The sequence below is a fragment of the Pseudopodoces humilis genome, chromosome 7, assembly GCF_049639895.1.
Source record: "Pseudopodoces humilis isolate 2021_Gansu_Grassland_sample_001 chromosome 7, ASM4963989v1, whole genome shotgun sequence".
NCBI classification, from domain to species: domain Eukaryota; kingdom Metazoa; phylum Chordata; class Aves; order Passeriformes; family Paridae; genus Pseudopodoces; species Pseudopodoces humilis.
This window is the reverse complement of record NC_142206.1, coordinates 29,383,105-29,410,593: the sequence shown is the minus strand read 5'-3', so window position 1 is coordinate 29,410,593 and position 27,489 is coordinate 29,383,105. Positions and strand designations below refer to the sequence as shown.

At 44.2% G+C, this 27,489-nt stretch overlaps 1 protein-coding gene across 3 annotated transcripts in view; it reads left to right on the top strand.

Annotated features, from left to right (window-relative positions):
- The window catches only part of GALNT16 (polypeptide N-acetylgalactosaminyltransferase 16), a 74,296-nt gene that overhangs the window by 17,807 nt on the left and 29,000 nt on the right, over positions 1 to 27,489 (top strand). For all 3 annotated transcript variants that reach the window (XM_088058045.1, XM_088058044.1, XM_014252165.2), the window contains exons 2-3: positions 19,114 to 19,289; positions 22,199 to 22,297. In XM_088058045.1, coding sequence (XP_087914171.1) covers positions 19,114 to 19,289; positions 22,199 to 22,297 — 275 coding nt within the window. The remainder of the gene's footprint in view (positions 1 to 19,113; positions 19,290 to 22,198; positions 22,298 to 27,489) is intronic.

The window sequence follows — 27,489 nt, the reverse complement described above, 5'->3', positions numbered from 1 at the left end:
TTACGATGAGCAACTATGCCATTCTGCCAGATTTTGTCAGCTGCTGGTAGGGTCACTGCTTGGGAGGTCGTGAAACACAGGAGAAGCTAGTCTTACCAAAACGTCCCTCCATCTGTCTGCAAATAATGCCTGTATTTCCTTGTCCCTGGGTAGTGCCTCCCCTTTGGGCTGTGAGAGAGGCAGAGGCTGAGTCAGTACAGTCCCATACCTGCAGGAGATGTGGGCCCCGCTAGGTCTAGAGACAGAGGTCATCTTCCAATAGCTGGACTGAGAAGACATGGAGGGATGTTAGTTGTATTTGGAAGGAGTGAAGGGGAAACAGGAGAAGCAAAAGCCGGGTTATCTCTACCAGATGCTGGCTGTGGTCCCTGAGGAAAACTATTTTTGCTCTGTTGCCATGATGTTTGTACTCAAGGTTAAAGCACTTGGGTGGAGGTGAATGTTTTGCTTCAGGTGGGTTGACTGCAAAGAAAATTGCTGTTGTTAGCCTGATATTAACCGGGGAGTATGAGAGGGATGATGTCTGTTACTTGCCTGGTAACTTGAAAGTATGTAGTGAAGGGTAATACAAAGTCTTTATTAACTAAAAGAAGTCACGAGAGTTCTTCCCCCTCTTGTTAAAAACTTACTGCTTCACACAGTTAACGCAGTGCTCTGGGAAGAGATTGAAGGGGTGTGTAGGAAAACAGAGGGTGGGGATGGGTGTTCTATATATGCTTTTCCCACTTGCTGCTTTCCTACAAAATTTATCAGTCATTTGGAAATTGTTTCTGGCAATATTGCTCTATATCTTAAAAGTGGAGGAGTCTGTTAAAGGCATATCTGATGGGTGAGGGAGTAAGTGTAGGATCTTTCATCTGTTAAGATGTTATCAGGTTGGAGATGGTCTTTTGCTGGGGCATTTGCTGCACCCCCAGCTCCAGCTGAGCACTGAGTGGAGGACAGGGTAGAAAGCTGGAAGAAGGTAGAGTTGGACTAGCAGCTCTCAGTTCAGCTCCAAGGACAGCTGGAGCAGCCTTGCTGGAAATAGCCTTTCAGTCTGAGCCACTGGCCTAAATGGCTTCGTAACTCAGAGAGATAATGTTAACCTGTAGACAGAAAAGTCTGACAGCCTCTGACTCAGAGCATCTAAGTGACATGGGCTGGGAAGAGCTTGCAGGGGGCTTGTCAGGATGGATGAAGAAAGCTAATTTGGAGGGGAAATATATTGCAAGTAGCAAGATAGGACCAACTTTGTTTCCTTGTGCTTTTCCCTCTGGCTCTAGACTTCAGAGAACGGCAGCTATTTGACATCCCTGTAGACCTTCCTCACTTTCAGATGAGGAAAAAAAGGACACTGTTTTTTTCCTACGAAACCAAAGATATGGCTACATTCACAGTTTCTGAACTGAATTGTCTGAGAGATTTGTGCATGTTATTTGTGTGGGTATATACTGAAAGCTTTGAGGTTCTCGTTGCGGAGACTTTTCTTCGGAGGATTTTTATCATCTTTGTACTTATTTTCCTGTTTTGCTCAAAGTAGTAATTCAGATCTATTGTTTCTCCTACTCTTTGAGTGGTACAAACAAAATACTGGCAAGCCATTTGGACACCTGGGCAAAAGCACTGGAGATCAGAATGCCTCCCTGTATTTACCAAAAGAATTGATGTGCTAACCTAGTGAGATGCCAAACCTGATTGGTTTGTCTGATGCACTTCCATCCCCATCAAGTAGAGGTTTGTCTTGAATACCTTTGGTTTAAAAGCCCCAGAGGCATCCTGCAGAAATGGACGGTGGAGCAAGCAGCTCTGGGACCCAGCTGCTTTCCTTCCTCTCAAGCTTCTCTTGTTTTAGGTACCCGTAAGCAGGATTTGGGGCATCAAGGAGCTGGGGACAAGCCAGGTTGTCCTCCTGTGTGAGGGTGAGCTTGCTCAAGATGGGATCACTCACACATATATCCTTTCATAAAGTCACCAGTGGCTTGCAGTGGGCAGACCCTCCTTTAGCTGGAGGAGATCTCTGAGCCTTGCAGCAGAGGCTCCACCAGCAAAAACTAGTGAAATGCTTTCAACTCCATTGACTAGAACCACAATGAATGAGCATTTACTTGTGATTGCTATGAGAGTTGTAGTACCTCTGCCCCTAAGATTTTAATGGATTTTTTTTTAGTGTTCCCAAGTTAATCAGCCTCCTTGAGATAGGTATCTTTTCTCTTGACACCTACCAGTGTGTCTTAGACCTGGCACAGTAGGATTTGAACCGTTGACACTGATTAATGCAGAGATATAAATTGCTATTTCATTGCCTTCACCACAGTGCATGGTCTGTGTCAATTGCCTCTCTCCAAGGCAGCCATTCCTGACGCAGTTTTTCTCATATTACAATTTTGTCTTCAGTGAGGAAAATCACTTTTCTGCAATGAGAAACATGATTTCTTCCCTAATCTGTGACTAAAGATCAGTGAACTTTTGAATGATACCTTTCTACTGTCCTCTAATGAAATGATTCATTTTCTTGTTCTGCATGACTGACAGATATCTGTCAATTCCAGGCCTTCAGTGTTGCAGTACAAACCTGTGCTGCCTGTGTTTAGGGAGTGATTATTCATTTTCAGGAACCGTACCAGGCAGTTACCCTCTGTGAACTGGCATACAGACATGGGTTGTGCGCAGTCCAAGTGCATCAGCAAGACAGATGTGCAAAAATTGCTCCATTTTATGATGGACATACCTCACAAAAGTTTGATGGTGGGAGATGATTTTCTGTTGTTTAACTTCACTGGTTTCTAATGAAGTGTGTTGCTACGCTCTTCTGCTCCACCAGCTTGGGGCATTGGTTGCTAAAGTGTCAGCTTTCCAAAATTACCCAAATATACCAAGTGTTTGACTCTTAAAAAAAGATAAAAGAAATCTTCTGGCAAAAGATTTTATTTCTTTCTGCTTCTGGAAGGATTCTCCTGTGGGTGGCCTTGATTCTGAACATGACTACAGTTAGTTATATTTGAGGAGTAAATAGCTGTCAGTCAACTTTCTTTGTCTTTTTCACATTCTTTGAAGTGGCCTGTAAATTGTATGCTGAAAAACAAGCTGTTGTCCAAGCTGTGTGTTGATATGGCAGGCCTGGAAAACAGTGTTATGATAGTTGTTTTAAGACTTGTGCAGATCATTACCAGACCCTGAAGTAAACTCTAGCATTGAAGGAAAAGTTGGCTTTACATTATTTGTGCTGGTCTTATAAGCTGCTTTTGGCTGTTTGAAGAAGTTGAAAGTGGATGCTCCTAAGAACCTGATGGGTGTTCTGAGAAAAGTTAATCACAAGAGCTTCCTAAGAGGTGAGAAGTGCAGTGATGTGCTGCTGATCAGCGTGGGTAGGAAGCAACACCATGCTGGGTGCAGGCGTCAGAAATGGCTTTGGTGAACAAAGTGGGCAGAGCCCTGCGATCGCAGTGGGGCTGAGGCAGGAGATGAGCATCTCCTCCCAGCACCCTGCTCCCAGGGAGGAGGCTCTGCCACATCCACAGCACACTGTGAGGTTTCCTTCTCACATAACTGGCAACTGGCTCTGTGTGTACTAGATAAGGACCTAGCTTTAAAAAAACCCAAAAGCAACAAAACAAGCTAAAAAGTACTGTGGTATTGCTATGGTAACAAACATCTAGAAATGCAGGCAGATCTCTGTATTAACTGTAGGCTTGGGCTTTATTGCCTATGCCCTGGTGGTTGCATAGGCAATCAGAGACAGAAATGTGCTGTAAAGGGAAACAGCAGCAGGTTTATGATACCTTGGGATCTTTCCAAGTATGAGACCTACTGCTCCCTCTGCTTGAGGCAGGCCAGAAGCAGTTGCAGGCTGTCAGTGTGTGTCTGTCACTGCCTGCTTGCTACCCATACAGGCAATGAGGGATGAGCGGCCAAATGCATTCTGCAGCACTGGAATATCCTGCAGTTTGAGTTTAAGAATAGCTGCATCTTTCATCAGACATTTGGAGGGCTGAAGTTGAAGGAAACCAGTATCATTTTGCTGCTTCCAGCAGCACATTCAATGGCAGGCCTGGGAGAAGGCAAAGGGAGTTCAGCTTCTTCCCTGCTGTGGTGTTTATTTGTGTGTGCAGTGGTTCTGGGTTTTTCTTTGTTTTTATTCGTGTTTTTCATTTTTCCACTATTTAGGGCAGTGTTAAAATCCTACTAGTGGGAAGGTACCAGTAGCAGAGCACATTGAATTTCTGGCAGAGATGGAGCACATCTTCCCACAGCATACCTATGGCACTGGGTTTCTTGGTAGCTTGGATAGCCGTTTTCCTCTCCACAAGCATCCACTGGAAAATACTGCAGGACTGGGCGATAGATAAGGAAAAGAAGGGAAGGAACTTCTAGAATGGCAATTACAGAGGTGTAGGGGACCCTACTATAATTATCAATGCTGATGTTAGAAGAGGAAAAGACCTGTCCTGTGAAGGCCTGGCTTTGAAGAGGAGAAAAGACCTGAAAATGACAAAGACAATAAGGGAACTGGACCATCTCTCTTATGAGGAAACACCGAGAGAGCTGGGCCTGCTCAGCCTCTAGAAGAGATGACTGAAAGGGGACCTCTTTGGCCTTGAAGGGAGAGTGTCAAGGGGTGCAGCCGGGCTCTGCTCGATGGTGCTGAGCAGCAGACAAGAGGCAATGGCAGGAAATGATGCACCTAAACATGAGGAGGAACTTCTGTCCTCTGTGGGTGACCATCCACATGGAACAGATTGCTCAGAGAGATTGTGGAGTCTTCCTCACTGGAGATATTCAAGAACCATTTGGATACAATCCTGTGCCATGTGCTCTAGGATAACCCTGCTTGAGCAGGGAGGTTGGAGCAGTGGTCCCTGTGGTCACCCACTGTGGTCCCTTCCTACTTTTCCCATTCTGTGATTCTGTGAAAATGCTGCCTCCTATAAAAGAAAAGTGTTGTTTCCTACATCCCTGTCTAAGGGTGATCCTGACAGGATCCTAGCATGTGTAAAAGAAGCTGCCTTTTGGAATGCAGACTTATCTGGCTTAGTGCTGCTCTGGCTTCCTTGGGACCAAGTTGCAAGTCTGATTTCAGGGTTCAAATTTTTTAAAACTACCCTGTGTGAGATATCAGTGGGGCCTTTATCTGGACACTTATGGTATGCCACTTGTTTCTGTTGTACTTTGCACAGGATTGCAGGGAAGCAGAGGAAGAACTCCAGAGAGTTCAGTCTCCTGCATGAGGGCACACATTGGCATGTAATTATGTGTAGTCATGCTGATTAAAGCTTTTAGTGGACATGCATGGTAGAAGCTCTGTGTTGACACTTAAAATTCAGGATTGCCTTTTTTGCTGCGTGCCTAACCCTAAAACCTTAAATATGCCTTCTTTATATTGGCTTGGGGAGGAAGGGACGAGAGAGAGCTGTAAGCTGCATGAGTGACAGCTGTATAAAGAGCTGTATGTATTGACAGATCATGAAGAATCCTTCATCAGTACATGTTGCTTAAGTACCTTAATTAGGGAGAAAGATTGAAAAATGCTGTCCTGGCAGTTGGCTGGATTGTGAGCACTGAATGCTACTGGGCATGAGAGCTACTGCTCACATTCTGGTTGCAGGGACCTCACTGGCAGCTGCCTTTGTGCTAATCAAAAGTAAGATTTCAACAGTTAAGTCTGTTTCGTTCAGTACAAGGTGCTCTGCTAAAGAGTGCTGCTTTTTATTGGCATTTGGGTGTGTTGCTGGTCCGACCATCTTCAGCACTGGCAGAGAGAAGCTGTCTGGAACGGGGCATGGAGATGAACACACTGCCTGGGTGCTCTCAGTCCATGGCCTTGCTGTGGTCAGACTCATGCAGAATACTTTTTACATTCAACCTGCTAAGGTAAGAAATGCTTATTCCAGGCTGTGATGCTGAATTATAAGCTAATTTCTCTTTCTAAGTAACCTTTTGTAATCTAAGGACAGGTCTCCTGCATCTTGTTCCCCATCTATAACAGTACTTTCAAGTTTTTGTGGGTTTGGAGGGTTTTTAAAGTTTATTTTGTGATGTCTTTGATGCTTGCAACACAGTTCTGCTTTTAGTTTCTTTTTTTTTTTTTTTTTTTTTAATCTACTTTGAACAAACCACTCAGCACATTTCCTTTGTTCATGTTTGTTCATCACCCGTGTTCCTTTGTGGACCGAGAAATGCTGAAACTCAACAAGAGCAAGCCAGAAATGTGAAGAATGTCTCAACTTTGTTTTTTCTGTTTGGGAGAAAATGAGCTGTTTTACAGACTCCATACCTCAAACAAGCTGTTTTGCTTTTAATCTTTACATCATCACCACAACCTCCAGCTAGAAATTTATATATTATTTGTCTTCTGGGTAATGAAGGCCATTTACAACATAGTTAAAATGGTTTCTAAACAAGAGCCGTTTTCCAGAGCAAATAAGGAGTTGTTAGAAAGGGAACCTTAGTGTGCTAAGCAGTTTAATTTTTCCAAAATTCTGAAAGATAGCAGAAAATTAGGTCCTCTGTGAGTACTCTGTGTATGTTTGTTTCTCATTGTTTGTATTTTTGTCGTGGCTGAAATTCTTCTGATGTCAGTGGCAATTTTACCACTGAATTTAACTAGTAACTTACAGTCACTCAGACTTCTGCATCGTGTTCTTCTGAACACTGACAAAGCCTGTGTGCTTCATGCAGCTTTGTGTGCAGAGGAGAAAGCAGAGCTCACTGAGCAATGTTCATCCTCATGAGCAGCCCTGTGGGTTTCATGGAGCTGTGACAGGACTGGATGCGTCTACGTTTATTTTTCATTCATATTTAGTATGGCTGGTGAAGTCCTGGGCAAGGTTCTTTGACCAGTAGTGGCTTCTTGAAGCTCTTCTCTCTCTTTGGTGGAAGAGGTCTGTGTGGTGGAAAATGCACCTGCCTGGTGCTCCTTAGGCCATGGGAGGTAAGTGAGGCTGTTGTGTTGTCCAGGGTTGTGAGTGGAGGTCACTCAGTCCTACTGGTTAAACTCAGCTGTCATACTTTGGAAGAGGAGAATTTAAAGAAAAACCATCTGATGGATCTTGAGAAGGGAAAGCTGTCTTCTTGACAGTATTGGTTATACTCATACAACATGTCTTGAGAAGCCAAAGGTTAGGATCACAGCCCCAGCTATCAGAAACAGACACCCACATTTCTTGCTGGGACCCACACATGAACTTTGAAAAGTGAAATCTTGCTCATGGTGTGGAAACTGCTGAGCTGATGACTGGGTGAGCTAGGTGGCCAGGAGAGGAGTCTGGTATGATGGGAGTGCAGTTTTTGGGTAAGAGGGAAGTGGGACTTGGGTTGCATGACTCTGGGAGCTTTTTAAAAATGGAATTTGGGCAAAATTTTATTAGTTGAATCTGTGGAGAAAAATGCCAGACATACCTTTTCATAAATGAAATGCTCAAAACCAGCAGCTTCCAAAATCTGCCTGATCAAATTTATGGTTAAACTAGGCCAAAAGAAACAGCTATAGCCCAAGGCCTCTGTAATGGTGTTATTGCTGACCACAAAACATTCAGACATGATTTGAAAATCAAGTTCTGTGTTCTTTACCTTTTGTGTTTTGAATTTCTAGATATCTGCTTTTTAGTTTTTTGCAACTATGACAGCAAAAATTTATCCTATCCCTAGAAAATATGTGAGTTCTCCTAACAACATAACCCAGGAGCTGTATCTTTACAAGATGTTGTTACAATACAGACCCTAAGCATTGTGCAGAATCAGATGATGCCCTTTATAATGGACAGGGATTGATTGAGTAATGGATTTTAAAGATCATCCCTATCACTGACTTGGTTTTGCTGCAGTTTGCACCTGCAGAATGAGACTAGGGGCTGTGCGAGGGGCTGCAGAGCACTTTGTGCAGCAGCAAAGCTGTGTTTCCATGAGCAGTGGTTGTGGCAATACCTGTCCTGAGTGTATTTTTATGATGCTTTGGTGGTTCTGCTCTTCCTTATGTGCCCAGCTCTTTCCTGGTTGACAGTGACTAAATGGCAGAGCTGAGGGGATGTTGAGGGGGCTGCTATCACTCTACTATTAGCGTGATTGAAGTCTGTAATGACAGAGGCCTGAATAGCCTAGCACAGGTGTTTTTCATATTTGACAGGCATATATGAGCCCATTGCATGATTCTTCATTGGTATGCATCCTTGATTAAATTTGCTGTTGGGAAGGTGAATTTAATGCCTTTGCAAATGGAGACCCAAACAGAAGCAGAGTGCAGCTCTGCGGGCTTTGTCAGTTCACATTGATTGCTAAGTCCTGGAATTGGAGCAATGCAGTAACTGAAAAATGAATCAATTAAAACAGGATATCATTTGGCTCCTAAACAAAATGGCAATGTCCTGATAGCCTCAAATATTCACGGACGAATAGGTTGTGAGTTTTTCCACTATTAGAAAACAATGTTGCATGCCGCAGGGCTGGATGCCTAGCAGAAAAGATGTGTGAGTGAAGAAGGTCTTGTACAAAGGGACTCATTTTTGTAATAAATCATGGATGTACACACACCATTGCTGTTGTCACTACAGAAGGAATGTCAGTACAGTCTTTGGGAGTAGATCTCATAGCTTCAAGCCTCCAAAATATAAGTTTACATTGTGAGCTGAAGGTCATTCTTGAAATTCTCCAAGAAACCAGGTCACGATTCAGCAGCGACATGCGGAGCTATATTAAGTCACTCTGCAAAATGTCACTTTGGTTGTTGGTTTACAGACAATTTGCATTTTCATATTGGGCCTGACTCCCAGACAGTATGTCCTGCCTAAAGCCTTGCCCTGTGATGTTCAAAAGCTTATGTGAGGAGGAGCTGTGTGGAGCATTGTGGCAAATTACTTGACTCATCAAGGTCAGATCCTGTTCAGGTGTTATCTCCTGGGAAGACAAGGTCCATGCAGGCTCTGGGGCTGTGGGTCAACCTCCAGAAGCAGCATGGTACTGGGCCCAGCTGGCACAAAGGCAGGAAGGAGTGTGGCTCCTGAGGCCATGCTGCCACCCGGTTCCATCTGTAGGATGTGCAGTGCCTCTCACCTGCCTGGTGCAGCTACCTGTGAGAGGTGTGACAGCATCAGTCTGGTGATTACCATGGGGAGAGTTGGTGCAGAATTGGTTTATATTTAAAATCATGACTGTTTGAGCAAGACCTACTAACGAAAATACATTAGGAAAAAAAATCTTTCCTTGTTGGAAGACAGGGAGAAATTCCCACCTCCTACTGTGGGGCTGGCTTTGTCCCTGGTGGGAGTGTGAAATGTCCTGAGGTGTCCCTTTGTCTTCCTAGCTCAGCTGTGCACGTGCACAGTATTTTTGTGGAGTGTGAATGTTGGCTAGTTGCAAAACCACACTATTTTATTTTTAATCTTCTAATCTCCATTTAAAGCTCTAACTCTTGAGGATGAATGATTAAAAAGGTACTTTAGCTTCCTTTGTCTGGCCTTAGCAAAAGGCCCTTACAGCATGATCTTGAAGGCAAAGATAATGAGCCCCAAGCTTAACATAATTAAATACTTTATTAGAGTGGGTGAGTGGTGCCTGTTTCTCAGTGCCAGCTGACCTGTGCTCATCTCTTAGGTAACCAGTTCACTGCTTTCTATGTTAGCAGCTTATGAGGCCTAAGCTCACTTTCTCCTTTTCTGTGAAAATATCTGTGGCGGCATCTGTCACTCCAGACAGTTGTGATTCACTGGGAGGAAAGGGCTGAATGTAGGTCACTCGAGTTCAAAGGGAATAGATGAGTACATCAGCACGGCAGGCACATACACATGTTGTGTCTGTGCAGACAGCGTAGGTGGGGGAGTGGGCAGAAACATGCAGTTTATGTGACTGATGATTTATGAGGACATGGACCACCCTCATTTGAACTGTCTTTTTGGCTGATACCAGCTGACCATGGGGGCATCATCTCAATACAAAATGCTATATGTCGATCAGTCTTGATACAGGTGCTATAAATCAGGGTTCAGGTAACACCAAGTGGCCACTGAGTATCTGACAGTTAGAAGACAAATAATGTCACAGTATTGTCACAGTACAGACCAGCTGTACTGTGACAATTGTGTGACAAAACAACAGAATATTGTTCCTTTTTCTTCTTTGTTTTCCTAGTTCAAAATCACTGGAAAACCAGAGGCATTGTTTGCATATTTAAATGTCTATGAAAGCAGGGATATTTTTTTGAAAGAAAAAAATGCTTTTTCACACAGCACATTTTTTACTCTGAAGGACCTCAAAGGACACTTCTAAAGATCGTGTAGGTAGGACCTTTAGCAGAGCAGTATTCCTACATACAGTAAGTAACCTGGATGGCTTTTGCTGAGTAGATTTCCTGTGTGATACTAAACAGATGTCTGAATTCAGGCAGCTTCATGTCCATGTGACAATCATCTCTGTGCAAAACCTTCATACCCAGAGGCGCTACATCCCCAGCTATCTGCTGTGATCTCTTTCTGACAGTGCTGCTGCTTTGGTGTGGGTGCCAGCATGAACAGCCTAGTCCCTTAGGTATTCAAAGAGCGTGCTGTCCTGTCTGTCTTCTCCCTGACACCAGATGTTGTCATGGATATTTATGGATACAGGGAAATGTGCTTGGAAAACAAGAGCTGTTTCAGGGAACAGCAACCCTACAGACCTCACACGCCCCTCTTGTGCTGGTGGTCAGCAATTTTGAAGACCATCCACACACTATTCCTCATGGGGTTTTCCACATTGCTTTTCTCCTGGAGTGGAATACAACAGCATAAAGGTTTCTATGAGCAGAAGTGGCAGTGTTCATGTCACAACAAAGTTTGCTGAATAGGGAACAAATGGCATTATTCCAGGGTATGAGATGAGGGCTGAACAAACATAGAGAAGCCAGATCTATGAGAGTCTGGCCATGTCGGTGTTTATACAAAATCAATGTATATAAATATCATAAATATATTAAAACAAAAAATTATAATGTACATTTTCATAATAGCCATCTGTGTGCATTGGACTTCAAACTGAGGGAAGAAAAGCACCTTGGCAACTGCATTACCTCATCTGGGGCCTGAATTTCTATGGTTCTGAGCAGTCTCATTTCCTCCAAGCTGTTTGGAAGAGAGTGCCCTCAGGCATCTGTCTTTGAAGCCCTTTTTGCTTCCATTGCTGTGCTTTATTCAACACTCCTGAAAACAAAAGACCAGAAAGATACCTTAGGGCATCATGTCCCCTCCCTCCAGTTATGGGCAATGTCTTCCTGCCTCTGGGCAACTGGGACAGAACACTGTTTAGGGTCTCACCCTTGTTAACTGCTGAAAGTCTCTTCAGGGTTGAACAGCTGGGTCAAAGATGGACATACCTGCTAGAAGTAATCTCCTTATGCTGTATGTTGTATCTATACATACTGTATCTGCCTTGGCCAGCATCAGGGCAGGATACACAGCAGTATTGTGCACTTGTCACATGAGAGGTTGTATAACAAATTCCAGCTTCTCAGGTTATCTTTCTACAATGAATAGACATACTCGGTATTCAGAGGGAAATCCAAGCTGGCAGGATTTATGCATTGATTGTTACTCTAGGTGGGCATGGAGAGAGGTTAGTTGCTGTGGAAGCCAGACACTACATGTGGAAGTAACTTCTTTGCACACAGTGTGGTTCTGAGCTCGTGTAACCAGCACAGCAGCAAGAACCCCACGCTCTTTGGGGCTGCTGTTTGCAAAATGAATGACTCTGGTGTGTGCCGTAGTGCTGGCACTTGTGCACTCTGTGTTGTTCTTGGCTGTCCTCCAGCTGTCAACCCATGCTGCACTGCATATCCTTGAGAGCTGGGCAAAGTGATCCAGCCAGGCTTCCTGGAAGCATCTCTTCCCTCCTGTGGACAAGGACATGCAGGATCTGGATGAACTATTATGGGAAGGATGCTTCTCCAGGGACACTGAAGGGATGGCTAAGTAGGATCATTAGGCAGAGGCCACATAGCTGCCTCAGAAGCAAGACTGAGAGTACTTACACATGCAAGCAAGGGGCTGGGAGTGTGGTAGGACAGACACCACTCTTCTGTGTGCTGAGAGGTTGGATAAGGGTATCAGAGAACCACTGCTCATGATAGAGGTGGTAATTTAATTACTCAAGGGTTTTTTTTGCTGCTCCCCCTGTAAGCTTCCCACACACTGCTTTGCTCTTTTGTGCTGCTTTCTTCCCTTAAACTGCCCAAAAGACCAGCTGTGTCAAATCACTAAACCAAGGTTACTGACCAAACCTTGTCCTTCAACACAGTGTTGTGATCTGCAAGTCAGCAACACCCTGTTTCTAAATTCTTCACACCAACGACCCCTGTCTGCTTGTGGCAGACACCATAGTAGCCTGTGATGTTCACCTAATCCATGGTGTAGGCAATAACATGGAATACATGGTGCCATCTTCTGTATCCTCCTCTTGGAGGAGTGTCTGAAAGTTGCATCCAAAAATTGCTGGTTGTGAGAACATTGCTGTGGAAACCAAACACAGAAATGTAGTTGTTTCTCCTTTTTTGTACAGAATTTCCACCTTTGCAGGTCAGATTCTTGAGGACACTTCCCTTGGCAACAACTCAGTGTCTGGCAAAACTGTGAGGGAAGAAAAGAAGAACAAAATAGAAACTATTTGGTAGAATGGCATGACTTTCTAGTTATGAGGCAGGCATAGAGAGAAAGGGCTTCTCAGGGCAAAACCAGAAGAGAGCTGAGATGCAAGTCTTGCAGAGCTGACAGAGATGCATCTGCATGCACAGAAGGCAGTAAATGCCCAGAGACTGGAAAAGAGTAGGGAGATGGAAAGCCACTTTGGGCAAGCATCAGTACTGGAAAGCAAACCCCAGCAGACAACGTCTGTTTCTCACTTTCTTCATCCAATGGCAGCTACAGCTCTGTCACAGGGCCTGGAGAAGCCCCCTGATCTGGTGCCCATGGGCTCTTCTCAGAGGGCATTGGAAATAGCCCCTGCTGGGTGTCTGCTGCTGGTCTCCAGTTTGGAACTGGCAGCAGGCCTCAAGACTGCCCAGTGCTAATGGCAGTAGAAGTTCTTTTGTGACCAATTAGGTGCCAAGGGAGCTGATCAAGTTGCTTTACTCTTTCCATTGTGTTACTCCAGTTTGTGCGAGCTACAGATGAGACATTCAAATTGGTCTCTGGGCTCTGCTGTCAGCACTTGCACTTCTCGAAGAGCAGTGATGGTTCTATTTAACTGTGGTAATTTTTATTAAAATTTCATAGTAGAAGTTCCATAAGTGCATGGTTCCCAAACCACATTTAAAATGCTTTACACAGTTTAACAAAGCATGAATAAAATAAGCCCTGTGCTTTCAGGCACAGGCTTTTATCTCTGAGGACTAGGAACAGTTTTTTGGAGAAGTGTACAGACTATTTCATGAGACATAACAAAAGCCACGTGCGCACTGGGATTCCCAGTGCAAACTGGAAATGCAACATACCCTCTAAAGCAAATGCTTTTGGCAACAGGCAGTTAGCTCACGTGATCTTGCAGGTTCAGCCCATAGAGAGTAACTTGCTCCCTCAGAATTTTTTGGGAGCTGCTGCAGCTGTCAGGCCTGCCCTGTGATCTGTTGCAGTCACAGCCCATCCATGTGCCAGCATGTGGGTTACAGAGCTGAGCAGCACCTGTCTCTGTAGGTGTCTCTGTAGCATCCCCAGGCACTGCTCTGCTTCCCAGCACCTCAGTGCTGGTGGTTGTGCTGTGCTGGCTTGTCCTCCCTGGGACTTTTCTTCAGGTCGCTGGGACAGTGTGTGGAGCATGTGGAGCAAAATGTCACACCATGCAGGCCCTGCACCAGTGGGGTTTGCAGAGGTGAACTGGCTCTTACCTTTGTTCTGAGGGATGAGGATTTGCACAGCTAGCAAGTTTGTATCTCAATATGAGGCGTTGAAATTGTCATGAAACCAGCTGAGAGAAATCTGCTGGGGGGCGTTGGACATGCAGAGCTGGATGGGAGGGAGGTGCTGGCAGGGTTGGAGTCATGGCAGTGGCAGTGTGTGAGGCTGTGGCAGCAGGGTAACTTCAAGGGGGCATCAAGAGGGAAGAAGATTTGGTGAAGTTGCTACTCCCTGGCTTGCTTTATGTCCATTACCTTCCTGGTCAGTTAAGTCTTCCATGGAAAGACAGTGGGGATGGCTTGGAACTGATGCTTTCCACTTCTGGTGTTTGACAGAGGCAATTGTGAAAATGAGCTTAAAACAAAGGAGAAACAAGGCACCTTCCCACTCCATTTGTTGTACTGGCACTAAATGCTTGTAAGAAGTGCGAGAGCTGCAAAGTATATGTCCTGTCACATAAAACTGCTGCTGGACTAATTTCACAATAACTGTAAAATTATTAATTACACTTACCTTTGAGAATTTTACATACCATACTCTAATTAAATAGTGATTCCTCATGACCCCTGGAGTATGGTTATTTTTGAATTTGGCCAAGCCTGCTGTTAAAAAAATGCACCTTGGGACGCTGAATTCCCTAGCTCTGGCTTTAGTAGCTATTAGCATGATGTGGCAGCTGGTGTGCCTGTGTCTGATGGCAGACTATGACAATGCACAGAGATGAATGGCGCTGTCTCTATTATAGTCTTGCCATTTCACAAGGAATCAGGTCTAGAGGAATATCCTTGTGTCAGTCAAGAAATGAGGCTCTCAAGTTTTCATAGACATGCATGGCATTAATTCCTTTACCTTAATCCCTCGCTTACTAAATTAATTTTGCTATTTAGTTTCTGGTCTCTTGAACCATGTCAAAACATAAATCAGAACATGCTTTCAACAGCAGAAGAGCATCTGAGTCCATTGTGTCACTGATAGGGAAAAGCATATGTGAAAATGAGAAAAGGTGAATTAAGATTAGACAGTTTACAGTATTTCCTGAAATTTTGATATGTGATTTTTTTTGGAGGTCTCTGCAATGTTTGGGACAAAACTTAATTTGTGCAAACTGTTTGCTAATCCCTAGTCTAGACACTCATATTTCAGTGCCTATTAATCTTTATTTCTGCTTTCATGTGGCTTTTTTTTTTTTTTTTTTTTTTTTGTGTTGTATTTTATATTTATCAGAGAGCATCCAACTGTCTTAAGGAACTTCTCTTCTGCTTCCCTAACTCACACTTGTAGTTCCAGCCCCAAGCATTGGGGATACAGTGTGTAACTACATAAAGGACCTAGGAGTATGAACTGTCCTGTTGGTATGGTAAAAGTCTTGACTTTGCACTCAGTTGTATGTAATGTGCCTTTAATATACTAAAGCAAATATCTGCTTATATTGACTTCTTCCTGAAGTGGGAGGTGCTAAGGTGAAGAAACAGGAAAGAGTGGAGTAGACATTAGTCCACCCTTCTCACAGGGTTTGGCAGGGTTTCAAAAAGAACCTGTGCTGTTCCTATCAAGTATCATTTGACTTCACAGCAATAAATGTCCTGCAGTACAACAACTATGTTCTAGGAATATAATCTGATAAAGCAAGTCAGTCCTTAAAGATAAGCTTTGTATTCGCCTTGTCAGGCTAGTTCATAGCTGTCTAGGCTCCACTCAAGAGTTGTGTTTGCTCTGCTTTTTTAATCTGACTTTGCTGTCATGTGGTTTGTAATCAGCTGTGATGTCTAGGGCTTTCCTGAGGTGTTGCTACCGTGCTGTCTCTGCCATATTTTGTGTGAGACCTGGTGAACTGTAAAGGTCTGCAGTTTCAGATGTACTTTCCATGTGTTGAGATAATTTTGAATTCTAATCCTATTACCCAATGTGTCTGACATTTTTTCTGTATTTCCTGTGGATTTGACAAACATACTGTGTCTGAATATCCAAGGTTTTTGTGAAAATACTGAATAGTGCTGGATCCAGAACAAACTCCAAGAGCTGCTCTTACCCCTCTGCTCTGACAGTGAACAGCTAACAATTATGCTTCGCCAGTAGTTTTCCAACCAGTTTCACCCATTCTGCAGTAGTTTCACCCAGACTATTATATTTCTATCTTGCTAATGACAACATCTGAACAGCTCTTATCAAAAACATTGTCAAAGTCATGATGTATCTGTCTCCTGCTTCTCCATACGCTTGAGCCTGATTACTCAATCACAGAAGAAAATTAGGTCGGTCTGACATGACTCGGACTTGACAAATCTCAGTTAGCTCCATTTATTACCTTGTTATCTTCTTGGTGCTCATAGATGGATGTTTGGTTACTTGTTGATTATCTATTGATTAGCTGCCTTTCTGAAAGCTGAAGCCAGGCCCTACTAGCTATCATCCTCTGGATCCTCATTTTTCCCCATTTGAAGAGAGCACAGAGAAATACTGTCTGAGATAAAACTGCAAGTGGGGCTTGACTGACAGTCATTTCCCAGTGCTCTTTCCCACTTTTTGATGTGTATGTGAGAGCCATAGTGTCTAGAATAATTACCCCTGATAGTTCAAGTTGAAATATGTCATGGCTTTCAGGGCAATAAAGGGCCTTCCTGTCCCTGCCCACTCCCTGGCACTCTCCCCTCCTTGCCCGTGGCCAGGACCCCAGGGTCTCACAGCTCCTGCCCAGTGATGTTGCAGCAGGGCTGGTCTCCAGTTCCCAATAGCCTTGTCCTGCCCAGCCATGGGCCCTGCCAAGGGAGACCCTCATCCTGTCCTTCCCCAGCGAGGTGCCCGTTTCCCAGGGGTGAGGCTGCCCTGGTGCCCACTTCTGGCTGGGGTGTAGGATTGTCCCCGGCTCCCAGAGCCTGCTCCTCACTATAGGGACCCCCAGCCCTCACACTGTCCTGAGAAAAATGCATCCTGCAGATATGTTGTTGCTTCCAGCATTTTCTAGTATGTTCCTGCAGCATAAATCAAAAAAGAGCTGGACTTGGAGGGGCAAGTGATAAGTATCAAAAGGCAGGCAAGTGACTGCAAAATATTTAACCGTGTGTGATAAGCTGGGCTTTTGCTTCAAATCAGCATTGTTTTCTAAGGCAAAAGGAGAAAGAAATGGAAGCTGAGTTTCACAAAACTCCTCGTATGATTAAAGGAAAGAAAACATTTCTGTTTTTAGAGGTATAAAATAATTATTTTCTCATCATACTAAAAATACAAATTCAAGGAAGTTTCTAAGCAGCAGGCTGTGCAACCAGCCATAAAAGTAGCCCAGATGTTTCTGTAACCCAGCACTGTGCCCAGGTGATGTGGTGGTGGCTGCAAGGGGCAGAGGGGATGGCAGCAGCATCCCTGGAGAAGGGGTGGCAAAGCAGGGCACTCTCTGTGTGGAGGAGCAGAGCAGAGGCAGATTCACCCACTTGAGTGTACCTATGTGTGTCCTACACAAGAGCATATCCATAAACACTGGCTTGGTTGTGTAATGGCTGAAGGAATTTCTCAGTGTTGAAAATAATAGCTGTTGTTGGGGGTTCCCCTCCCCCCCATGAAAAGATGTTTGCCTCATTCTTGTATGGTGAGAAAGGGAAATCTGAACATCAGGCTAACTTTGGCTGTATAAGACATAATTTTATGGGCCACCTTCATATTTTTTTCTGACTTAATTAATTTTATCTCAGATGGAATAGTCCTAACCTCTAATTTCTCTTCATACTCCAGTAGCTTCTGTCCAGATACAGGCTTGACAAAGCTTGTGCTCTGGCCATGGCTGCTGAGCTGTCACTGATTTCATATAACTGCTCACGATGGTTTCAGTTTTCCCTGTCCCATTTGCAGTGCACTCAATTTGCTACATTTCCCATCTCGGCAGACTGAGTGCAGGGTTTCATTTGAGCTGTCCACAGGGATGCTCAGATCTGTAGCCTGAGTGGTCACGGTTCATTTGAAATACATCAATGTACATCAGCAGTTCAATTTATTTTTTTCTAATGTTCATTGTCTTGCACTTCTCTATGCTGAATTTCATTTGCTATCATCTTATCTGACTGTCTGGTTCTCCTAGGGCTGTCTGCACTGAAGGGTAGCCCTTGTCAGAGAAAGTTGCAGAGATGAATGTTCTTCTAAGCACTCTCCTGCTTAACGAATTTGCTGTCCTTACTCACTTACTCAAGAGGTGTTTGGTCTCTTGAATTCTTTCCCAACCCACTAGGATGGCTCAACCAACATGCTGGGGACCATTCTCTGGTCTCTTGCCCTTTGTAACTGCTAAAAGGAGACCTTTAGCAGAGGGAGAAACGTGATCAAGCCTAGTATTGGAGTATCCAAGCTATTTTACATAAAAGGATCTCAAGATGAGGGGATTATCTAGTATTTTGAATGAGATGTGTAGGTGCCAGTATCTGCCTCTTGCAGAAGTTTTAGGGAGCTCTAGCACTCCCTTGCAAGGCTTGTGAATATTTTGTCTTCTTCATGATTTGGTCTATCAAACAGTTACCACAGACAATTTGTTAAACTACTTTTATTGTATAAGCAGCCTTGATTGCTTTATAAGCAAATATTTTAGAGTTTGTAGGTTGTTTCCAATCAGAATCACATACCTAGGAGAGGGCCAGAGCTGTGCCTGTCCTCCCTCCTGATGACCCTAGTGAATGGTTCTCAGGTGCTGATATTGTACTGGCTCTGTGGTCTAGGAAAGTTAGAGGAAAGCTGGGAGAGGAGAGGGATGGCCCTGGTCTTTCAGCTCTTGTAGGGTAGTGGGGACAGTCATGTGCAGCTTTCAGCTGTATCAGGACATCTGTGAGACTGGGGAAGTCTGAGCAGGGCACAGCAGGGAACCTATTTAATCAGCTGCCTCTGCATTTCTATGTGGTAGTGATTGTTGAAAGGCTGAAACTGCTTTTCCTCAAAATACGGTGTCTCAGCCACCTTGGCTGGAGACTGCTCTCAGACATTCATTGCCTGGAAGGATTTCCAAATGCCTACAGTCTCACACATTCTGTGTAACAGGTGCTAAAGGGAATTTGGCTCTGCCTGTGCTATCAGGAACAGCAGTTTTCATCCCAAGCTCAGTGAGTAAGGATAGCAAAGCCTGCAATTTTCCTCAGAGATGGCAATTTTGACACTCTCTGTGAGGACTCCTGCTTTCCTTTCCAAGCTCTTGTCTATCCTGCCTTCCCCCGTACCTGAGCCACTTCCAGGTGTGTGGCAATGTCTGAACTTAGGACCTCTGTCTAAACATGGTCTGGCTGCTCTCCCTGATCTCTGATGCTTCTCTCTGCTCTAGATGACGAGGGCTCCCCAGGGAGAGAAGAGCAGCCGGCGGGGTTTTGACGAGAAGGCGTACTTGTCCTCCAAGGTGCTGAGGGCTGGAGAAGACCCCTACCGCCAGCACGCTTTTAACCAGCTGGAGAGTGACAAGCTCAGCAGTGACCGACCCATCCGGGACACCAGGCACTACAGGTACCCTGCAGCTCCTGCTCCGAGCCCTGGCTGCTGCTTGCTGCAGGGAGTCAGCTGCTCTCCGGTGTTGGACTGCAATGTTGACAAAAGACATTTTGGGTTTTTCTTCTACAGCTATGGTCCACTGGTTCACTGAATTTCAGGGTTCATCTGGAAAGGTCTCAAATGCTCGGAGAACCTTGACTAATTCAGTCCCAGTTTGAGACTTTTCTAGCATCTCTTTTTCCAGGTCCAAACATCATCTGGTTTTAGCACAGCCCCTCCACTGCAGTGCGGATTGCTCATGGGACAGTTGTTTTTTTGCCCCACACTCATGGCTTCCCTCAGCAGCTTTCTCTCCTGGCTGCAAAGTACACCTCTGTTGCAGCTTTGCTTTACTCTGGTGCTCCTCACCTTTTCTGCCCTGGCTGTCTGAAGCTGGTTTGGTGCTTCTTTCCAGCCTGAACATCACTGGATGAGGGCTGCTGGAGTAGGGATGAAGCTAACGTGCAAATACAGTTTTTCCTGGCTTGCAAAGTGCGTGTTGCTGTGTCCTTGTTTCACTGAGGGTGTATTTATTCTGCTGAAAAAAATCATCCTTAAATTGCTAATAGTGCTTGGGTAACTATTTGTAGTTTCTAGAGTACAAAAAGGTAATGCTTTCGTACAAAAAGGTTCTTGAAAACTCTAGGCTTAATAGCAATAGGGTAGTGTACAATAGTCTACTTCAGTAGACTCTACCTAGAACTATGTATGGTTGCAAAGCAACATTTCACAGCTGCTAGGAGCAGGAAAGCAGGCATCTAACTTGATTGAAATTGTGAATGGGATGCCAGGAGACATGGAGCTTTGTGAGCCTGCCAGCACTGCCAGCCCTCAGGATGCTTTTTGGAGGCAAGCAGTCAGGACCATGGCTGTGTGATCCAAGTCTTGTGCTGCTGTTCTCCAGCATAGTATTTGGGACTGTCTTCCTAGTGACCCAGAGGCAATGGTGCTACAGTCTGTGTTGCTGACAAGTCTCCCTGCCATGCAAAATTGCTGTTTTCTGTTAATCTGCTGTCATGTTCTGGCCTAAAACCAGCTCACTTCAAAGATGAATTATTGTTTATTTTGATCTGTGATAGCATGCAGAGCATGCTTTTTGTGAAGAGCCTCATCTGTGCACTTCAGTCAGAAGAGTAAAATACGTGTGATTCCCTGCAGATGTACAGCCATTTCAGACCCAGCTTTTCAAGGATTCCCCTGAGTAATGGAGAGTCCAAAGAAGTATGTAATCAGAACAAATAAACCTATTTCCATGTTTCTCCCCTTTACGGGGAGCAATTTGGGAATGAGCAATCTGTGTTTGACTATCTTGTGTTATAACAATATTGGAATAGTTGCTGGGATGGTGCGCTGCCAACTCAGGGTGAGGGCTTATTTCAGCTGATACAAGTTAGATTGTGGACCTAGCTCCTTGTTTAAGGAATGGGGGGAGTCTGTAGGTCACTAACATATCAGTTTTTCTTCAGGCACCCAAGCCAGAGCATGGACATACTTGATTTTAATCCTACAAGCTCCTTCTGACTTAGCATGCAGCTGTTCCTTTGATCCAAAGCAAAGAGAGGGTCAACTTTCAATCACAAATCTTGTCCTTGTTCTCTGTGATGCTGTAGTGCTGAAATATTGGGAAAACTTCCTCAAATAACACATACATCAGTCTCTTCTGCCTTTCCACTTCCTGATTCCTTAATACATTTTGTATGTATTACATCATGGAGTTATTTTGAAACAATAATAAATATGGTCTGTTCTCACATTGTCCACTTCAGTCTGTATCAGGTTTCTCTATGTTTGAAAACTGCTGTATGAAGCTGCTGTCCCATTAATAAAATACTGCAATGAAAAGGTCATAAACTGGTAGGATTGAAAGTGATGATAAAACCAGTAACAGTTTAGCAGCAGTCATAAAAGAATAGTAAGTAAATGTGGATGTACAAGTAGTGGGCCTAAGAAGCTAATTGTATTCCTTCTCAGGATGGAGATTCAGTCTATGCAAAGCCTTGAGTTGTTAAAAGTAGGTGTGGTTTCTTCATCAGACAGGACATTAGAGCAGACTGACTGCAGTTTGACACAGTCTGGAAGTTAAGAAGGCAGGCACTTTGGAGGTTCAGGTCAGCCCAAATCAGCCATGCTTAGCATCTGCCAGAATTGGATTCAGGATTCACATCTGTGAGTTGTTCCCCTCACAGAAATGTTGTTCTCCACAGGGAGAAGCAGCCTGGTGCAAGTTAATCCTTGGTTCTTAGTGAGAATGCATGTATGTAACATTACAAAGTCAGATGAGAAGATAAAGAGTTGCTCTTCATTGCCAGTGGGTCCATTAGTGTTGAGCCTCAACAACTCCCCAGATCACAGAACTAGCTAGCGTTTTCCTTTCTGTGAAGTTTGTGTCCAAAGAATTTGAGGTGCTTTATAAAGCAATGCCTGGGTGTACCAGCTCCATGCATCCTTAGCATGTCCATGTCCTGTTTTATGTGAATCTCAGGTAAATCCAAGGACTAGAATCCATGACTGAAACTTATCTTACTATGCTTATATGTACACTATATATATATATATATATATATATATATATATATATATATATATATACACACTATGCTTATATGCTTTGTATATACTTAGCTTACATGCCCACATGGCCTCCTTAGCATGCAGCTTTGTGAGTTTAGGTATCACAGCATCCAAATGTTGCTTTTCAGTGGCAGAGTTCTTTTTAAGCTCTGCCAGCCTTGATGCAGGGGCTGCTGAGGCCTCCCTTGCTGCAGCTCAACTGTGCTGATTCTGATTTTTGCATATAGCTCTCTTTTTAGAGATTCCAGGTACACTGCTTCAGTGGCTACTGCTGGGTAATGTTTGGCTTACACTTCTGCTCTCCCGTGCTGCAGGTGCACGTCTGTACGCTACGACACTGACTTGCCAGCCACCAGTCTCATCATCACCTTCCACAACGAGGCACGATCTACCCTGCTCCGCACGGTGAAGAGGTGAGTTCAGCTGGGGTGCCAGGCCTGGAGGGTAGAGTTTGGGAGTGCTCTGGTGGAAAATTAGGCATTTTGCAGCAGCTAGACAAGCAGGGTGGCTGCAGTTCCCCAAGTAATAGCGTTCTGCTCTCAAGCTGTCCCACTAGGACAGGCTAGAGGCTTGGATTGGCATTGTGGGCATATCTTCAAATGCAGAGCATATCTGCAATTAGCAACTGCATAGCTCCAATCAGGGGAATCATGAATAGCAAGAAAGGGTAGCTTGGCCTGCATCCACAGTAGAGAATAGTCATGGGAGCTAGGTTTGGAAGCGTGGGGGGGTACCAAAGAGAACACTGTGTGTTGCTAGGTGCAGTGGAGGGATGGAGGCTTGGGAGGGACTGTGTTCCATAAACAGAAATAAGCAGCCAGCTCCCTGCTAGGGCACATGTTACAGGAGCTGAGGCTGGCTCAGTGCAGGCAGGAGCATGGCTTGCAAGTCTCTCCAGCACAAGGTGGTGAACAAGTCTCAAGGAGACTGAGCCCTTGCTCAAGGTCCCTTGCTGGTAAACAGTCGTTTACCTTGCTGGCAAACACAGCTCCTGCTGAGGCTGCAGGACACTTGCTATCTTGTACCAGTGTCTCCTCATATCTGAGTATCAGCAGTGGCTAAATCTAGCTAAGTAAATAGATGATAAAGGGCTTGTCAACAACCCCAAATAGATGGGAGACTTGCAGTCATCTGTACTGCAAAGCAATGTTCCAGCTGCTCCTTCACTGCCCTCTTCCATCACCCCCACAGAACCCAGGGAGGCTCTTCTCCTTTCAGTTCCCACAGAAAAAAATGCACTCTGACTTACTAAGTAGTTTCTCAGAGTGTCTCTGAAGCCTGCAAGCAGGCCCAGGAAGAGCCTGTTGAGGCTGAAGGCAGGGTGAATTGTTTGTGTAGCAGTTTGAGCTGATGGTATCACTAACAGGAATGCATTATTCATCATTGCCACTTCTTTCCTTGACAGGTCATGTGGACTTAAAGAAATGTGCTATGTGAATAAAGAACAGGATTTTTCAAGTTGGCCTCATGTCTAGAAGGCTGGGTTTCTGCCACCAAGTTTGGTGCTGTTTTGTTTCCAGAGACATGTATATATTACATTGACACATTTTGTCTTTTTATTTCTATAATTTTGTTTTCATTTGAACAATACAATAAGTTCTGTAGGGTCACTGTCCAGAAAACAGACAGACTTGCTTGGAATCATGGTGCTGCTAGGGGAGATTTCTGCCTTTTCAGTCAGACAGTAAATAGGTGCTGAGAAATCATGGTAGCATGTCCTACTTTTTCTTGTCCTGGAAAGCCCAGAACTGGACACAGCACTTAGGATGTGATATTACCAGTTTCTCAGATGTGTTCTCCTGCAACCAGAGCCACCAGCAAATACCTTGAAAAATGGGTGACCCATCTATTCAGATTGGTCCCTGCAGTGCTGCTGCCACTGGAGGAGTGCTGTTGTGAGGAACTGGCTGCGCTCTGCTGTGAATGGTGTAGTGGATGGAATTTCCTCCCAGACCTCTGGCTACAGCTGGGGTCTTCATTGCCAGATGGTTTACAGCCAGTGCATGTGATGGATTTATTCCTTCCTTTAATCACATCAGAAGTGTCAGTAATTTATACCTGTCTCATGAGAGATCCCAAAGGCTGAGTTCTTCTTGGGCTCTACAGTATTTGCAGTGCCACACAACACAACAACAAATTGGCTAGTAGCCTTGTCTTTGAGCACTGAAGGTTTGGCAACCATACACAGAGGTAAAGGGTCACGTCATGGCTGCTCTGCTAGAAAAAGTATAGGCATAAATCTGACTTACAGGTTGGAACTGATGTTATAGAGGGATTTTTCAGAGCTCTTCAGGGTCTCTTCTGTAACCTGAGAGTCCCATCTTTCAGCAAAACTCATCTGAATGTGCCAGGCTGAATTACTGCTGTGAGTGTAATTGTTGCTCAAGTCACATACACAGTCAGTGCACCAGTACTGTGTAATTACTTTGCATCCCTGGCACTTCGGGATAAGTCAAGTATCAAAGGGACAGGGCTGTTCTGTTCTGTTGGGTTTATGACCTGGCTGTGAGTCTGCTGAGGACTTGGTGATATTAAGCAATAGGAAGCGTAAAATTGCACTGCCTGCTTACCTGCTGACTAGTCAGGCTTGCAGCTTGTCATTATTTCTGTATCTGCAAGAGCTTTCTTAAACCAGGTACAGCATGATTATTTGGATAATTAGAATTAACTATTTGAGATGCATCTGGTGAAAGTTAAATATGATTCCACTGTTATTATGGGCCTTTTCCCAAGTTCAGTTATCATGCTTACACTGTGGGTAATATGTAAGCAAGTAATATGGGCTATAAGAGAAATGAGTGTGAAGAAGGAATACTGATGGAAATGAGCAGCACTAAAAGCAAAATTTTCTATGTCTAAAAACATTTTTAGAGGCCTAATCTTTTGAGGTGAGTAGAAAATGTATTACCAGTTGAAATTTTCATACGTGAGGTCTTTGCAAGTGTGGCTCTTGAGTGTCTGAATTTGGGCACTCAAAAACCAGCTAGAAGACTTTGGGAAATTCTAGAATGAAGTACATAAAAAGGGTACCGGGACTGAACTGATCTTAACCCCAGAGGAAGCTCAAATGCACTCCCTTGAGCCAGATACTGGCTTAATGCAAGGTAACTCAACAAAGTGGCAATGCTGGTACCAAAAGATCTTGGGGAGTGACCCAAGGATGATACTCCCACATCAGGGGATCCCACATCACATCCCACAGGCTTATTACAGGGTGATCTAAACCTGGCTCTAGGGGCCAGATCCTGATCTGCATAGCCTTCTTGCTAACCTCACAGGCATGTGTGAACACGGGGACTTAAAACGCCTGTGGCAGCTCAGCAGTCGCCTACTTCTCCCTCCTGTCTCCAGGATCTCTGCTGCTGGGTGGAAGCAACAGGAATGATGTGCTGTTGTTGTTCCTTGAGGATGGAAGAAATGTTTATGTATGAGGGAGAGGGGGAAATAGAGGAGTGACCGTGAGTGACCGCAAGCACCCTGTAGCTTGTCCCTCCTGGTCTGCACACCTGCCTTTTAGTATGGGCTCCAGCCATATGTTTTCAGTGTAGAGGGAGACAGCTGGTTAAAAATATCCAACAAGAGACTAAAGAAGGGGAATAGGGGGAAAAAAATGGGAAATGGGCTATCAGACAAAGCCTGTGAACATGCCAGTTCAAATGACTTGTTGCTGGCACCCTCAGTCCTGCAGGAGATATGTGTCAGTCAAGAGCTGCTTGCCTGCTTTGATCTCTTTTCCTTGATAGGACGTAGCTGTCACTCTCAAGTCAGTCACTTGCTTGGCATCCTGTTCTCCTTCAGAAACAATTGTCACTCAAAAGACATTTTATGTGATTGATGTCTGTGCATGGTTAATCATTAAGCCATACCATCACTTCTGCTGCCATGACCATTCTTGCAGAAGAAAACGTCAAGTGCTTTGTTGTTTGGTCCCTCTCTTTCTGATTTCAGAAAGTCATAATTGCAGGGACCTTTTGGTTTTGGTGCAGATTAAAGGTGAATTGTCAGGCTCCAAGTCAATGGGTTTGAACATCTGTCAGTGGTTCAGTGCCTATGCAGAGGGTGTGTAAAAATTCTGATAGAGAGGGTGCTGTTGTGATGCTAGATCATTTGGTGTAGCATCTCATTACAACAATAATTTAAATAATGGCAAAAGAGGATATATATTGTTGTAGAGAAAAGTGAAATAAAGATACTCTTCTGCTAACATCTAGAATTAATAAGATTATCTATGAACTCAGGGGGGATGGACAGAGGAGAGAAACTCATTGGCAGTGCTGATGTTATGTTCATGCAAGAGAGAGTAAGGACTCTGATACTGAAAGAAGAAAGAAGCTGTGAGAAAAGGCAAAGGAGGTAGGGAATCCATGAGATGAGGGAGGAACAGTCCACATTTCTGCTGTAAAAGGCAATTGTCATTTGGATTTTGGAATTCTAATAATACATTTTTACGCCTAAAATTGTTTGTCACAGCAGTCTCTGCACCTCAGTGAAGGGAAATATTAGGATTACTGTGCTACTTGTTAGAAAGTCAGGGATGACAAAGTGCAAAGAAGATTAAGTAACTTTCCCAAGGATGTACAGCAAGTTATTGCAGAGCTGAGAGAAGAACAGGGCACTGTACAAGGAGCTGTGAACTCCTCAAGTTCTCTCTACTGGGGAAATCAGTGAACAGGTAAAGAACAGAGAACAAAATGGGTCTTTTTTCCTAGTTACATTGAGTTGAAAGACCTGAAACTTGTGAAGAAAATGTGAGCATTGCCAGTAGTCAAGCTAAGGGGAAGAAGGTATAGAATACCATTTTGCAGCCATTGTACTGCACTCTGTCTGGGTTGTTTTGCATTGTGCTTGCACAGACAAGAATTTCAGTGCAGGGCAACCTTGTCTGTAAAATATGCAGATGGTGGTTGTGCTGGGAGAAGGTGCACTTAGAATGGCACAGGAACATCCCCCCACCTCCTACCCCACCATACTAGAGGATCCAAAGCGACATGAGCCAAGAGAAGCAAATGAGATTCAGCTTTGTAAAATGCAAGCTCAGTCATCTAGGGACATGTAAGCTCAAAATACAAATACTATCAGAGGCGTATAAAGCAATGTGAATCTGAAATAGAGTGGGATGTGATACTGAGCAGCAGAACAGTCAGAATTTTGCTGTGTGAGAAAGCAGATAACTCTTCCAAACTGAGGGAACTTTCGCTCTGTATGCAAAGCCATCAGTTACTTAACAAGATGGCAATTTATTTCTCTACACCTTCATTCCTGGGAGTATGGGACTCTTCTTCTTGTCTATTTCCTATATAAAACAATAACAACAAAATCCAAAAGAGAAAAAAAGCCAGAAATTTTTCTTCACTATTGTTCAAAAGAGCAGGTGCCACTGAAATGAGACAGGTTGCTAGAACTAGAAGGACAGTGTTTGCCTCTGTTTTTAGTATTAAAATTTGCATAATTGCCCTCTTCATTGGACTGCCTAAGCACCACTGAGCAACCTTGCTGAAGTTAATGAGGACCTGCTGGAGGCATTGGTGGAGGCTTGAAGGGGGAATATGCTATGTGATGGTAATCGTAAAGCCAAGAGAAAGATTTGAAGAGGTTAATGGAAAAA